The sequence below is a fragment of the Marmota monax genome, unplaced genomic scaffold, assembly GCF_021218885.2.
Source record: "Marmota monax isolate L192 unplaced genomic scaffold, Marmota_monax_Labrador192_F-V1.1 WCK01_AAM20220418_F8-fsc00022, whole genome shotgun sequence".
Classification (NCBI taxonomy): domain Eukaryota; kingdom Metazoa; phylum Chordata; class Mammalia; order Rodentia; family Sciuridae; genus Marmota; species Marmota monax.
In genome coordinates, this window is record NW_026695215.1 from 5377176 (window position 1) to 5391133 (window position 13958).

Sequence of the window (13958 nt, forward strand, 5' to 3'; positions counted from 1 at the left end):
TCGTTTGCTTATTTCAATCACAAGTGCTAGTGACATAAGGCAGAGGCAGAAACTGGTGACAGCACTGAGGAGTGCCTGGGGTGGTGGCTTTGTGACCAGGGGCCTTGCGGCTTCGGTCTCGCAGCTGCAGCACCCCTTTCAGGAACTGCAGGGCTACAATGGGTTTCTTCCCTCAATGGTGGTTTGGATTAGTAGACTTACACTTAGCTTTTCTACAGCGAGGTGCAGACTAGCAATGCAAAGCCTGGTTCCTCAGTTTGTTGTCAGGCTCTTGCTTTACAGTGAGTGATTCTGTAACCGAGCACTCTGAGAACAGAATCATGATCTGCAATAAGGTTGTTATGTTCCACTTCTGTATCAGCGAAGTGATTCCATGGCTCAACAAAACAGTATTTTCATTTACTTTAACCTTGCTTGACATCTAACACGTGGGCACTCACATTCTGCCTTTCTACCCTGTCATTGTGAATCGGTAAATCTCCCAGAAATCTGGTGGCAAAAGGAAGTCCGTTTCCATTCAGAAGAACCTAGAATATCTTCCATCAGCACCCAAGACTCTGGCCCTGAACAGAGCTAGAGATTTGATGTTAGTTATTTAAACCAGTATAAATGCTTTTGTTTCTATCACTGGCAACTCACTGAATAATCTTAAACTTCAATGTTATGTTGAGGCCATGAGGGGGACAAAAGGACAGTCAGTGTAGGCAATGAATGGTAGGGTCATGGGGAAGATAGGGGCAGGTTCAAAAGGAAAGGGAGTAAAATGCTAATACCTCCAGAGGCCTTAACCCTCTTCTACCTGTTGCCAAGGTAGCCTGCCTCCAGGGAATTGTTCCTCCCTGCAAGGGGTTATTAATTAATGTTCTCTGGTCCACTTCCTTCCTGCCGATACCAGATACCCCTGGGTGGCTTTGTTCCTGCCCTTGGATCATTCTACCTTTTGGCCCACCCTATGGTCGCTAGTCACATAGTCAGGATGGGGGAGGAAAGACATGAGAACAAAAGAAATCTAAAAGGTATAAAAGGGGCAGGACACCCCCACTTCCTCAGACACTCAGCTCTGTGGCCCCTTCTCTTTGGAGAAGTCTATCTCTATTGTATCCTTTAAATAAAACTTGCTTTCTACACTTGCCTCGGTGTTTCTCGGGTGTTCAATCTTCACATCAGAGAAATGGGACTCCACTCTGATTCTCATCACCGGTATCAACAACAGCATATGTTTGGATATCTGTGTTTTAAGACTTGTGAAACAGAGTGCTTAGATAACATTAGAATTATGAAGAAAATAGTATAGTACCATTATTCTCCTGAAAGTAGTTCTAAAACACTTGAATGTAATACTACAACTTGCAGAATTACATCTAGAGCAATTTATTTTAAAGGCAGAACAAACAGTGGCTGTTTGGGAATTCAGTTCCAATTCTCCACTTCAAATCTGCGTGTAACACAAGGCCTTCTGCTAATCTGCTTGTAAGCATCATCCAGTTCATCTCATGATGCCACCTTCTTTACATATCTTGAATCAAGAAAATAATGAAAGCGCTTCATTCCATTTACCATTAAAAAATTAGTGAATACCCTTTATTAACATTCTTAGTACTGTATATCGCTTGTATGATTATTTATTACTATTAGTTATTCTTAGAGTTCATTCAAAGTCAATAATATATAATTAGAAATTAAAGCATTTTAAATATGAAAGTATCTTTAAATAGATACTTTCATAAGACGTTTGTGTGAAAGGACTTAACACTGGAAAGGCATTTGTTTGCTGGATGATACGAACACCTGGCTTTGGGTTTGCACCATGGCCAGATAAACCACTCTTTCTCCCAAGCGGGCTCGACGTGTTCTGACACATAAATCTAAAGCGATGCCCTCTGTCTCCTGCCTTCGTAAGTCAATGAGTTCTACAGTTGTGATTTTCTACCCAGAACCTTGTTTTTCTAGGGAATTAAGGTCACTGCCAAGATTCAAGTGACTACTTCTTTTCACTGATTTAAAGCAGGATTTCTTAAAGCCCAGGGAAGGTGAGCTCCCATCCCCTTTTACCAGACTTTTAAAGTAGTATATTTGAGGTTTAAGCTGAAATCTCAAAGGATCTCAGAACTGGAATCTTTTATTTTTCCTACTGGTGCACAATGCTCAGTATGCAAAGGGAGAGATGTCCTTTTGGTGAGCTAGAGAAAAAGGAATTCCCACCTTACTTAACAGTAGTGATTAGCTAAGGACTCACCCTACAGGTTCTCTTCAGAGTCATAAGGCAGTGTTTTTGCTGATGTACCAAAAAAATGTCTTTTAAAAACTGTTTTTAGAATGATAGTTAATATATTTAATTATAAATCTAAATAGCTGCAAAATATACTGTAAAAATAATAAGTCTGTTACAAATATTGGTACTTACAAAATAAAATTGTTACTTTAAGGCATTTTATGATTGTAAAAAAACATGCATTATGTGGTATAGTTCTTGTGGATTGAATTATTATTACAGTAGTTAGTGCTATTCTATTTGAAATAAAATATATATGTTATGAATTTTGGTAAATGATTAGTAAGCATAAAAGTTTAATTCTAATAATAATGCATTCTTGATGAGATGAATCAATTTATTTTTCTTTGCATTTAGTGAAAAATAAAGGTAGAGTAAAAAATAATTGGTTTGTAGAGGGATCTTATTTACTTTGTATTACTTGGAGACAAAAATAATAAATATTTTAAGATGAAGATTTTACTGAATTGTAACAAACATTTAAAAAGCCTCTAATAAAATCATTTTAACTGCTGCATTGAATAATATGCACCAAAGAGAAAGGTCTCATTGAACTTTTCTCTAGTATACTAGATAAAAGTTACCCTTAAAGAACTTCCCTAAGCAGCACTGCCTTGCCCGTTTTAAAGATTCTCTGCAGCTCACAAGGCCTAGGCAGACACTGAGAAGAGCCTTGAATGCATTGGCCCAGGGCCGTCCCCAAGAGTCAGCCTCTCTCAGGAAGCTTTGTCATTCTTTCCCCAAGCTGCACTTCCACTGCATACTTCAACAAGACTATGGCTAGAAGAGGAAAGCCACAGGTCCCAAACCCTCTGACATCCATCCATGCTCCACCTGGTATCTGAACTGAGGAAACCCCATCTGACCAAGCCCATCCACCTTATGGAGTCTAAGGCAGATCAAGAATCACTAAGATGAAAGTTTCCAATTTCCAGCCCCAGGCAGCAGTAAAAGTAGTGCAGAGCCATGAAGACTGAGTTGGGGTCAGGGAGGTGTAAATTTTGTGTAGCTAACATAGTTATTCTGAGTCAAAAATTATTCATCAAGTTATTGATATTTCTATAATGGTTGCTGCTCAGAGGCTAAGGGAGGAAGATCGCAAGTTCCAGGCTAACCTCGGCAATGTAGCGAGACTGCATTCAATTCCCAGTACTGGGGAAAAAAAAAAAATCCCCAAATTTACACAACTCATTGACTTGAGAGAAAAGAGCTTATGCTTGTTTTTACCATTTTAGCCCTGGACATAGTACATTGGTAGGACAGATGGCCTTATTTGCTGGGAAAAAGTTTTCCATGTTTTAATGTTAGGGACTAATGGTTCAGATACAGCCCCACAGCTGTCACAGTTGTTCTGCTCATATATTGAGAGCCTTGGACATGTCCATGGAAACACCTGCAACTTGCTGCTTTAAACTGGACTTGGTGCCTCTTGGTAGCATGTGGGCAGAGAGTATTGCTGCTACTGTTACTGATGTTTTAGATGTTTCTAATGGCAGCTTCATAGGCACACTCTACTCATGGTACAGCCATGCCCATCCCTCCTGGGAACTCAGACCAGCACAAAATAGGGTGTCAGCTGGGTCTGAGGGCATCCACTTTGACTGAGTACAGGATCCTGACTGCATTTCAACCACAAAATCTTTATTTTATTTTATTTATTTATTGGTACTGGGGATTGAACTCAGGGGCACTCAACCACTGAGCCACATCCCCAGCTCTATTTTGTATTTTATTAGAGACAGGGTCTCACTGAGTTGCTTAGAGCCTCCCTAAATTGCTGAGGCTGGCTTTGAACTCAAGATCCTCCTGCTTCAGCCTCCGGAGCTGTGGGATGATAGGCATGTGCCACCTCAACCGGCCAACTACAAAATCCTTATGAATTGCTTGTTTTATTATTTATGCTGCTTCTGACCTCATTAGTGTGAAAGCTGCTAAACTTTTAATGGGGATAACAGTATGTTTATACACTATTAAAACTCTGTCATTAAAAGTATAATATAAGCCGGGCCCAGTGGCACACGCCTGTAATCCCAGTGGCTTGGGGGACTGAGGCAGGAGGATCATGAGGGTGGGAATGTGACTGGGGATGTGGCTCAGTGATTGAGTGCTCCTGAGTTCAATCCCCAGTACCCCCAAAAAAGATATAATATAACCTTGTTTAATACTGTGGGGTTTAGCATGCACATCTTCTCATACATGTTTTGAGTTTGCCTGGAAACTCAGCAGTTTTCTTCACCATCTCTGGCTTTAGTTGTGGCACTCCTGGGGGGATAATTTAGCCTCAGCTAAGTGTGTGTAAATGGAGACCATGGTACTCCCTAAGCCGACCCAAGCTGAGAGCAGGGTTTCACTGCAGGGATTTTCCTTCACTACCAAAAAGGCATGAAGAGAAGAGAACTGAGCCCTCCTTGCCTGGGCTGGCCCCTCACTTTGTGTTCCAAGGGTATGATGGCTTGGCATCTGGCCAACAGGTCTTGGGGTGGCAGCCCATTCCCTGTCCCATTAAGACCTTGTGATAAAAAAGAAGAGGCTCCACCCCTCCCAGCACAGGACCACAAGTTAGCAAGATATGGGTCCCTCTGCTGTGCCCACCTCAAGGCCACTAGGCTTCGGAACAGTCTGAGTAGGCAGCTCCTTCAAATGGCTGGGGAGGAAGTGAGTACGAAGCAAGGGAGGCAGAGATGAGGGGGGCATGTCCTGGGAGTGGAGCTCCAGGGCACACCAGACCTGCAGCATGGGGAGCAGAGTCCCAGGAACACAGCTGATCCTGGGACAGTAGTGCCCTAACCGCTGGTGCCCACAGGTGATGAACGCCCTGCAGGAGGCCCAGGACTTACCGAGGCCTATGAGGTCACATCTCATTAGCTTCCTCTGCAGATGGGAGAGCCGGGCTGAAAAGGCTGAGACGCTCACCCAAGAGGCAAAGCCTTATTGGGAATAGGCAGGATCGATGGGATATCACCATACCCTCCAGCTGTGTCTCTGAAAAAGAAGTGACCCTTGCCCCAGAGCAAACTGGATGACATCTCTGTACCCTCTCTCTGGACAAGAACATTCAAGAAAAAGAACAACAAACCCAACTTAGGAACTATAGAAACTGCAGTACAGAACAAAAGAAAGTAGCACATAGAAAAAGAGATCTGAAGGACCTTGAGATCTTCCGGGACTTTTAGGAAGTTACTTCGCATTTGGTGGAGGTGGAATACTGCAGGCCTCCTATTCCTTTTCTGTAGTCAGTCTTTAGGTCCTGTGCTGATTTATTTCAGGAAATGCCCTAAGTCTAACCTTAAAAATGAGAAGGGCACAGGCAAGGGCTGCAGCTCTGTGATAGAGCACATCTTAGCACACAGGAGCCCTGGGCCATCCCGCATCCCCACACAAAACTGATTAATGAAAACTGACAAGAGATAGAAAACCAAGACTTTCAAAACAAAACAAACCAGGGCTTCCTGAATACAAGCAAAAAGGAGAAAGAGTCAATAGCAATACAGCTGTTCAGAAGAAAAACTTGGCAGTGAAATCAAAGGCCCAGGTTTACAAGAGTAAATTCAAGTTAAATTTAGCAATCTTAAGAGTGCTCTGGAAAGTTGTCTACAAATGTCCTTTTGAGATGCAGGTCTTCAGAGCTGGAAGGGTCCTCGTGGAATGGAGCCTTCTGTTCTCAAAGGCCATTTACACGGCCGGCTGGTGATTATCAGCATGGTGATCCAACGCCCCAACCTCAGCGCATCACACTCTCCCGCTATTCTGTCAGAGCGCGGATCTGAAGCTAATCTGCTGCTCTTCCTTTGATTTATCTCTACCTCAGGGGCTCTCTGGGTCTCCTTTTCCCCATCTCGCCATCTTTCCCTGTTTATTCTTTTGCTTGTGCCCTTGTCCATCTCCTGCTCCTTTGGGAATGATGATTACGGTATGATTAGGTTACCCTCTGGTCATCTGAACAAGCTTCTTTAAAAGCTAATTTCTTTCTTTGAAAAAAAATATTTGTTGCTGTTCCAAGCATATATATCCCCCTCAACCCACCAAATGTATTTTTTTAAGTTAGTGCATATTAATTATACAGAATAATGGGCTTCATATCCGTACACACCCGTACCATATTTTGACCATTTCCACCCCCTTTACCCCCTCACCCTGCGCCTTTTCTGATAGTCTCCCTTCCATATTTCACAGTCTCCCTTCACAATTTCTTGGTGATCCACTCAAATAACATGTGCACCTTTGAATAGCTTAATGATGATTTTTCACTCCCTTCCACTTCATGTTTTATTTTGACAAGTATTTGAATTCTATCTTTTTTGACCCTGTAAATTAAAAATAACATATTACCATTATGTTTAGTCAATGTTTATTTAGATTTACCCAACATTCCATTCATTTTTTTCAACTCAATTCTTTGCTCATCTTCTTGCATCTCAAAGCTTCCTGCATCTGACCTTATAACCTTTCTTCCTGAAGTCATTTTTCCCTTTTCTGTAAGTTTTATTAAATTTTTATTCAGTCTGCTTAATTGGGGGGTATTGGGGCTTGAACTGAGGGTCACTCGACCATGGAGCCACATCCCCAACCCTATTTTGTATTTTATTTAGAGACAGGACTCACTAAGTTCCTTAGTGCCTGGGATTATAGGCATGCACTACCATATCCAGCCAGCCATTGATTTTTAAAATTCTCTTTTTCTTTGCTCACAAATTGTCCTTACACATATTAAACTTACTTATTTTATATTCTGTATCTGATGATCTTCATAGGTCTGATTTCGCTGCCTGTTTCTGCTGGTCCTCACTCATGGTGCTTTGTCTCCTTGTGTCTTCAGGGCCCGGGGAATGTTGTAATGGGAACTTGTGTGTTCCTTTGACCTTTCTTTATAGGAAACCCACACTGATCTTGCATTTTCCCAGAGAGGATTTGTATTTGCCCCTCTAGCTTATTATACAAACATTTGGGAGCACTTTAATTGAAATTCTCCTTTTTTGATTTTTCAGATACAGGTAATTATAAGTTCATTTCAAAAGCCAAGGGAGGGCCAGGCTGGTTCCAAATGCTAAATGAGATCTCCTCCTATAAACCTCAAGTAGGATTTCATTGCCTGTAACCATAGGACATAGGCTGGGATGGGACTGCCTCCCTGTTCTCTTGTCCCTTTAGTGGCTGCCAAGGCAGGAGGTGGTGCTGCAGGTGGGTGGGTGTGAACAGAGCTTGGGCTGCTTGTCCCAGCCTGTGACTGGCTGCATGTGCTTCTCTCTCAAGGTAACTCCCAGGAGGCCCTGTGCAGAAACATCCTTAGAAATCGCTGCAGAACTGGCCATGGATGGAGCAGGCTGAGGCTCCAACACACCTTCTGTTTGCCGTCCATCAAAAGCGACGTTTTTGTCTGCAGGGAGTGGTTGTGACCTTTCTCTGTTTTTACAGCAGCTAGGCCAGACATTGACGGTGCAGGTTTTTATCACACACTCTGCCCTCAAGTGGGAAGTTGCTCTGTCATGACTTGAGTTTCTCTTACACTTAGTTTAGCCAACGTCGACTCTCCCTGTAGAGAGTCAACGCCTACTGAATCGCACCTGGGCCCTGGTTCCGCCTGCCATGCTGTTGAAGAGGATGACTGCCAAGTGCCACACCTGCTGCCGTCCCTGCCGTGCCAGGAGAGGCGCGCTCTCCTGCATTCATCTGTGAGCAATCTAAAGAAACAAAACCCTGAGTTTATCAAGTTCGCGTTACTATCTTTATGTAGTGACATTTGGAAATGTCTCTAGTCATTGCTTTCCATTATCGCTGTGGCTTTTTAAGCCTATGCTGGAGTCATTTTGGCAAATGAGTGAGCAACAGCCATGGCAGGCAAACCGTGGGCCTCACGCTGGAATGTGATGTGGGGAAAATATTTTTTAATTTTCTAGCAGGTGCTGAGCTATGAATCTGACTCATAAAGATAATAATTAGACCTCCTTTCATAAGTGAAGCAGGAGAGAAAGAACATAATAAAATTAATGAAGAAAGCAAGACAGGCTCATTCTATCTGGAAAATCCAGCAACCTGAGAGGTTTTTTGTTTTGTTTTGTTTTAAATGAATCACTGATTTGTGAAGGGTAGCACAGGAGAGGATATTTGTCTTTGTGTCAAAAACAAGAACCCTGAGCAAACAATCTCTTCTACCTGTAGACAGTTCAGGGAGATAAACATCTTGAGGGCTTTACAGTGCTATGCACAGATAAGGCCTTCTCACACTTTGGAGCAAAATTCTCACCAGTTGCAACTGGTGGAGGAAATGTATTTCAGAAATAATTTTCACAAAGAAACTTTAATGCTGGACACTCCGTATGGGCAGGGTGGTAACCAGGTGAACACGCTACATTCTGTGCAAGGAAAGCTGACTGATGTCAAGTGCCCCTCAGTGTCACCGGAGTCAGAACAGGAAACATGGTGGAAGTAAGCAGGTAAGAGGGTGGGGAGACACAGAGTGTGACAAAGACCAGCTGAAAACATGGGCCAAAGTCACATGACACGTGCACTGTAATTTGAGTGGCAAAGGGCAAATGTGTGACCTTGAATATTGGCTCCACATCTTGCTCAGAGCTGTAGCTCACAGATGAGGACGTGAAATAGTCCCAAGTCAATAGAAGATTATTTCCCCACCACCACCCCTCATGTTTTTAGAATTTGATATAAAGCAATAAAAAAACAACTGACAAAAAAGGACAGTGCTAGGAGTTAATTGAAGAAGGGAAATTTTGAAGAGCAGTCCATGAGCCCAGCTCCCAGCTTTCTGCGTGTCCGTGAATCACGCCAACTGCTTGTAGCAGGCCCTTCCCACACCCCTTTCTGAAGCTCTTCACTCTGCCTGTGAGAGTGGGGTGCCCCACCTGGCAATCAGCACTGTCCAGTGGGCTGACCATGATTCTGGGGTTTGCTCAATGTTTCCTTCCTTTGCACCAGAAGTCAAGCAAAACCAAGCACAGCTCCTGTCTTGGCTACAGAGAGGGCCAGGTTGTCACAGACTTTTTCCCTAGGGCAGTCATTACTGACAGGGATCTGAAAGCAAGAGCAGCATCAACCTTTATAGATGGAATTTGGATCTGCCTTCATGGTGTCTTTCCACTGGCATCTACCACTGCAAAGCTAAGCAGCTACAGACCCACAACATCCCTTGATGCTAAGGCCTGAAATGTGTCACCCCCAAATTTATATGTGGGAGCCCTAACTGCTAACATGACTGTTTTCAGAGATAAAGCTTTCAAAGTGGTGAAATTAAATAAGATCAAAGGGTAGGACCCTAATCCAATAGGACTGGTGTCCTTAAAGGGTGAGGAGGAAACACCAGTCAGGCACAGAAATCGAGGCCACAGAAGACACAGCGAGGCCAGAGGAAACCAGCCCTGCCCACACCCAGATCTTGAACATCCAGACTCCAGAATGGTGAAGAGATCCATTTTTGTTGTTTAAGCCGCCCAATCTGCCTATTTTGCCACGCGGACTAAGGCCCTTGGAACACTTCATGGGTATGTGGCCATCCCATCGTGATACCCAGCCACAGCCCAGAATCACAGAGACAGCTGGAATTCCAGGAGCCTGGCAGGCACGCCAATGGCCTCTGTGGCAAAGGGCAAATGTGTGGCCTGTCTCTCCGGTGCATTATACCAGTAGCAAAAGGGATTGGGGGGACTGTGGCTAGATTCACTGTGCTGGACATTGTGCCAGCAGCTCTAGAGCACAAAATGACTGAAGCAGCATCCCCCCAAGGGACTTACCATCTATGGGGAAAGACATAAGAGTCAGTACTTTCAGGAGAAGAGGGACTTTTGGAGACAAGAGTTGCTAATTTGAATTTGGAGCTTGGAATCATAGGAAGAGCCGGAAGGATTAGTTAAGTTTTACAGAAATTTGAGTAGGACTGTTTTGGTATCTGGAATTTCTTGCTGTCTAGCAAACAACCCCAAACTTAGCAGCATAAACAGCCACATCTCATGATGCTCAAGAAGTCTGTGAGGACGCAGGACGCAACATCGACAGCTCAGCCCATGCTGTCTGGGACCCCAGCTTGAGGAGACTCACATGGCAGGGGTCCAGAAGCATCCAGTTCCAAGAGGGATTCCTCACTTACGTGCTGGCCCCTGGGCTGCACACAGGTTCAGCTGGCCTGCATACAGCCCATCCAACACAGCTGTGGGGGCTGTCGGCCTCTTCCATGATGTTCAGAACTTCAGCATCAAGTGTTCCTAGCAGACGAAGCAGATGTGGCCGAGCTCAGAGATTAACTGGCATCATTTCCACAACACACATTGGTTGAAGAGTCCCATTTCAAAGATGAGAATGCAGTAATATTGCTGCCATAAATATCCTGAAAGATGTAGGAATCTCGGCACACGTGCACTGAAGCCTTACTATCTATGATATTTTTTTCTGATTATATATGAAATGCACATTCATTATATAAAATAAAATACAATCATTCACTATTTCAGGAGACAAGCCATGTGCCTGAACTTGAAAAGGATTAGAGCTATAAACTTAAGCAAATTATAGTTCCTGTCTCAAGCGTCTCCAGCCTTGGAATGACCACAGCATGGAGTCCCTTGCTGCCCACATGCTGGCCAGTCCTTCTGGGTCATGCAAGCACTGTTCTGTGTCCTGCTTAGTTTTCTTCCTCCCTGGTACATGGAGTATCATTTTCCCCACAGCATGAAATACTCTACAAAACCACGATTTCGGATTGAAGTATCATATATCATCCTTTAAATATACCATTGTTCAAGCAAAATATTTTGGGGGTTTTGCTACTATGAGATAATATTGTAATATTCTTATGCATTATTATGCTTCTCTGATCATCTTGTAGGGTAAGTTTCTAAGCTAATTATATTACTAGTTAAAACAGAGAATATGTTAGAGCTTCTCAATTAATGTTTTTTCGAAGTGGCTTGTGGAAAGTGCTGCTGGGGTCTGCCCCTTCACATGTGTCTGGGTCTGCCCTGCACAGAGCTGTACCACAGGGGGCCAGCCTGAGCCCAGGCCCAGGACAGAGATTTGGGTCCAATCTAAACAGATTTTTTAAATGCTGAAAAAAGCTGACAGAAGTGAGCAGGGCAGAGGCAGAGTCAGTGAGAAGAGGCCCTTTGCTTCTAGGCACCATCCTGAAGCCCCAGTGTCACTGCGGAGACCCCTGTGGGGTCAGCTAGGGCTCTTCAGGTGTCGAGTTACAGGAACTGGCCTCAGCTCATCTAAATCAGGGGGAATTCACTGGAAAACCTGTTGGTCTCTCAATTGCCCGTCTGGAAACCAGACTCAGGAAATCGCCAGAGAAGCATAATGACATGTAAGCAAAATGGATGGGAGATGGGAAGCCCCATGGGCAGCAGCAGGACCTCCAGGACAGAGGTCCTCCTCCCCAGGCTCACCTGTCCCCCGCTGTGAGAAGCAAGTGAGCTCCAGTTGGTTGCCATCTCTTGAGGAGCTTGTCCTAATTGCAGAGTCCAGGAAGGAGGCCCTGATTGACTTCTTGTAGTCCCCTGCCTGCCTGGGGCGAGGGAAAAGTGGCACCTGGCTAACCATTTCTCATCTGTGGAAGATGTGGTTCCCAGAGGCGGACCAGGACACAGTCAGCAAAGCTAGAAGTTATTTTCCATACCATGTTACCTGGCTGAAGAGGTGCACCAAGCGAGCATTACTGTGAACCCTGAGCCCATCTCGTTCACCCATTGAACTCCTGTCCCACCCCAACCCACCCCAGTATAATCCTGTGGAAACGAGGAGACCCAGGGACTGCTGGGCTTGCTGCGACACACGTGAAATTCTAAATAAAAGATACAACGTAGGAGGCGCGTAAACAACTAAAACAAATGATCCTGCCTCAAACAACTAGTCTCAGCTTCTCCTAGTCCCTCCTCCTTTTTCACTGGGGACACTGGGCTCTGAGTGATTAAAAGCAACCCGGGAAGCAAGGGGGCTGGAAGGAGAATTGGCTGAGGGCAGCCTCCAGCCAGGCTCGAGTCCCCACTCCACGCCATGAGAGCAGCACAGAAGAGGGAGGCCGAGAGAAGAAATGGCCAGCATGGCCTGCAGTGTGCTGGAAAGTACGGCGGGCTCTAGGAGGCTGGGCCTCCCGCAGGATGTCTTTCCCTCATGGCTGGAAGGAAACACCCCTCGTCCAGGTAGACAAGGCCATTAGCCCCACTTTCACCCACTTGGATGAGGAGAGATTCCTACCTCTGGTACCTGAAGCTTCTGGAACCTGGGAACAGGAAGACACCAAATGCCTCTTCCTGGAAAGGATAGGATAAAAGGGGGTGGGTAAATTTGGGACAGAAGCAAGGTCACAAAAGCCTCATTGCTCTTAGAGTACATGAGAAGTTCCAGGGTGAGGGCGGGGTTCGTAGGGTGGGAGGCGCCCACAGGAGGGAGGCTGGCTGGGGACTACCTCTCTGGAAAGGGGCCAGGACTCTGGCCTCAGGTCTCACTGCTTCCCCTAGTAGGACAACCATCTTCTTAGTCATCATCGGATGGAAGACATTCCTGTGAGCTGTCAGGACAGTGGGCAGTTGACTGCTGTGCTGGGCAGCGGGTCTTGGCCATGGTGGAAAGATGGTCTGCACTGGCTTCCAGGGTCAGCTGGGCTGTAAGAGTACATTCTAGGAAGCACTTGAGGATCTTCTGTGGAGCCAAGCCAAATCTCAAGCACTCCAGACATGGAATTGCAAGGACACAAGGCTCTTTCCATGCACACCTGTGGGCTTGGGTGGGTGGAGCTGGGGTCTGGGTGGGACCAGGCGGAGCCCTCCACACAGAAGGGCTCAGTGGCCCTGCTGCCAGGCCATACAGAAGTGCGAAGGCATTGGCAAAATTCCACTTTCTCCCAGAGTGAATACTTTAATGTTCTTTTCTAAAATATCAAATTATTTCCAATCCCTCCCCCCATTTTCTAGCACTTTGCCTAGTCTGTTTTGGAACACCCAGGTGTTGGATGAGGTCCCACAAGGCCCTGATAAAGGGACGGTGCCAACTGGGAAGAGGCTGCCTAGGAGCTTCACAACAAGAATGAAGTCCAGACAGGGGGACGCTCCGGCTGGGAGCATGTGCCCCACCAGGATCTGATCTCCAGGGAGAAGGTCCTGCAGGAGGAACGGCTGTGGGTGGAGCAGCCTGCACATATCACCCTAGGAACTGGCCCTCAAGCTCATCAGGGACCCGTAGTCCCCAGCAGAAGGATCTTACCAAGTAAACTGTCTACCACAATGTCCTCCTCCACAATAGCCCTTCTGTGTCCTCCCTGCACGGATGCCCGGGGCCCGGCTCCGGTCACTCTGTAGCCAGGGCCATCCCTCTCTAACTTCTTGGGGCACCTGTGCTCTTCTGGCTCTTAGCTATGCTGTCCACACTCACCTCTCCTGGTCGACTGCTGATCTGACTTATCTTATGCCCAAGGCTGTCTTGTGCTCCAGGAGGCCCAGAGTTCTATGTCCCCATTTCTCTGTGTCCTCACAGCCCTCAACACAAAGCAGGACCCCCCAGTCGCCTTTCTCCTCAAAATGTTTGGTGATCAGAGCTCACGGTTTTACATCACCTCTCACACTGCCAAAACCAGTGTCCTCAACCCTTTAGAAGAGAGGGAAAGCTACCACCAAGCCCCCTGAGGAAGACACACATAAACACGTGTAGAAAATGATTGGTGTGGGGCTGTTGCTGTAGCTCAGTGGCA

At 45.6% G+C, this 13958-nt stretch overlaps 1 protein-coding gene across 4 annotated transcripts in view; it reads left to right on the plus strand.

The window, feature by feature from the left end:
• The window catches only part of Lekr1 (leucine, glutamate and lysine rich 1), a 169511-nt gene extending 157528 nt beyond the window's left edge, over positions 1-11983 (plus strand). For all 4 annotated transcript variants that reach the window (XM_046431685.2, XM_058574972.1, XM_046431682.2 and 1 more), the window contains one exon: positions 7523-11983. In XM_046431685.2, the coding sequence (XP_046287641.1) occupies positions 7523-7665 (143 nt within the window). In that variant the 3' untranslated portion in view covers positions 7666-11983. The remainder of the gene's footprint in view (positions 1-7522) is intronic.
• The last annotated feature ends 1975 nt before the right edge of the window (positions 11984-13958 follow it).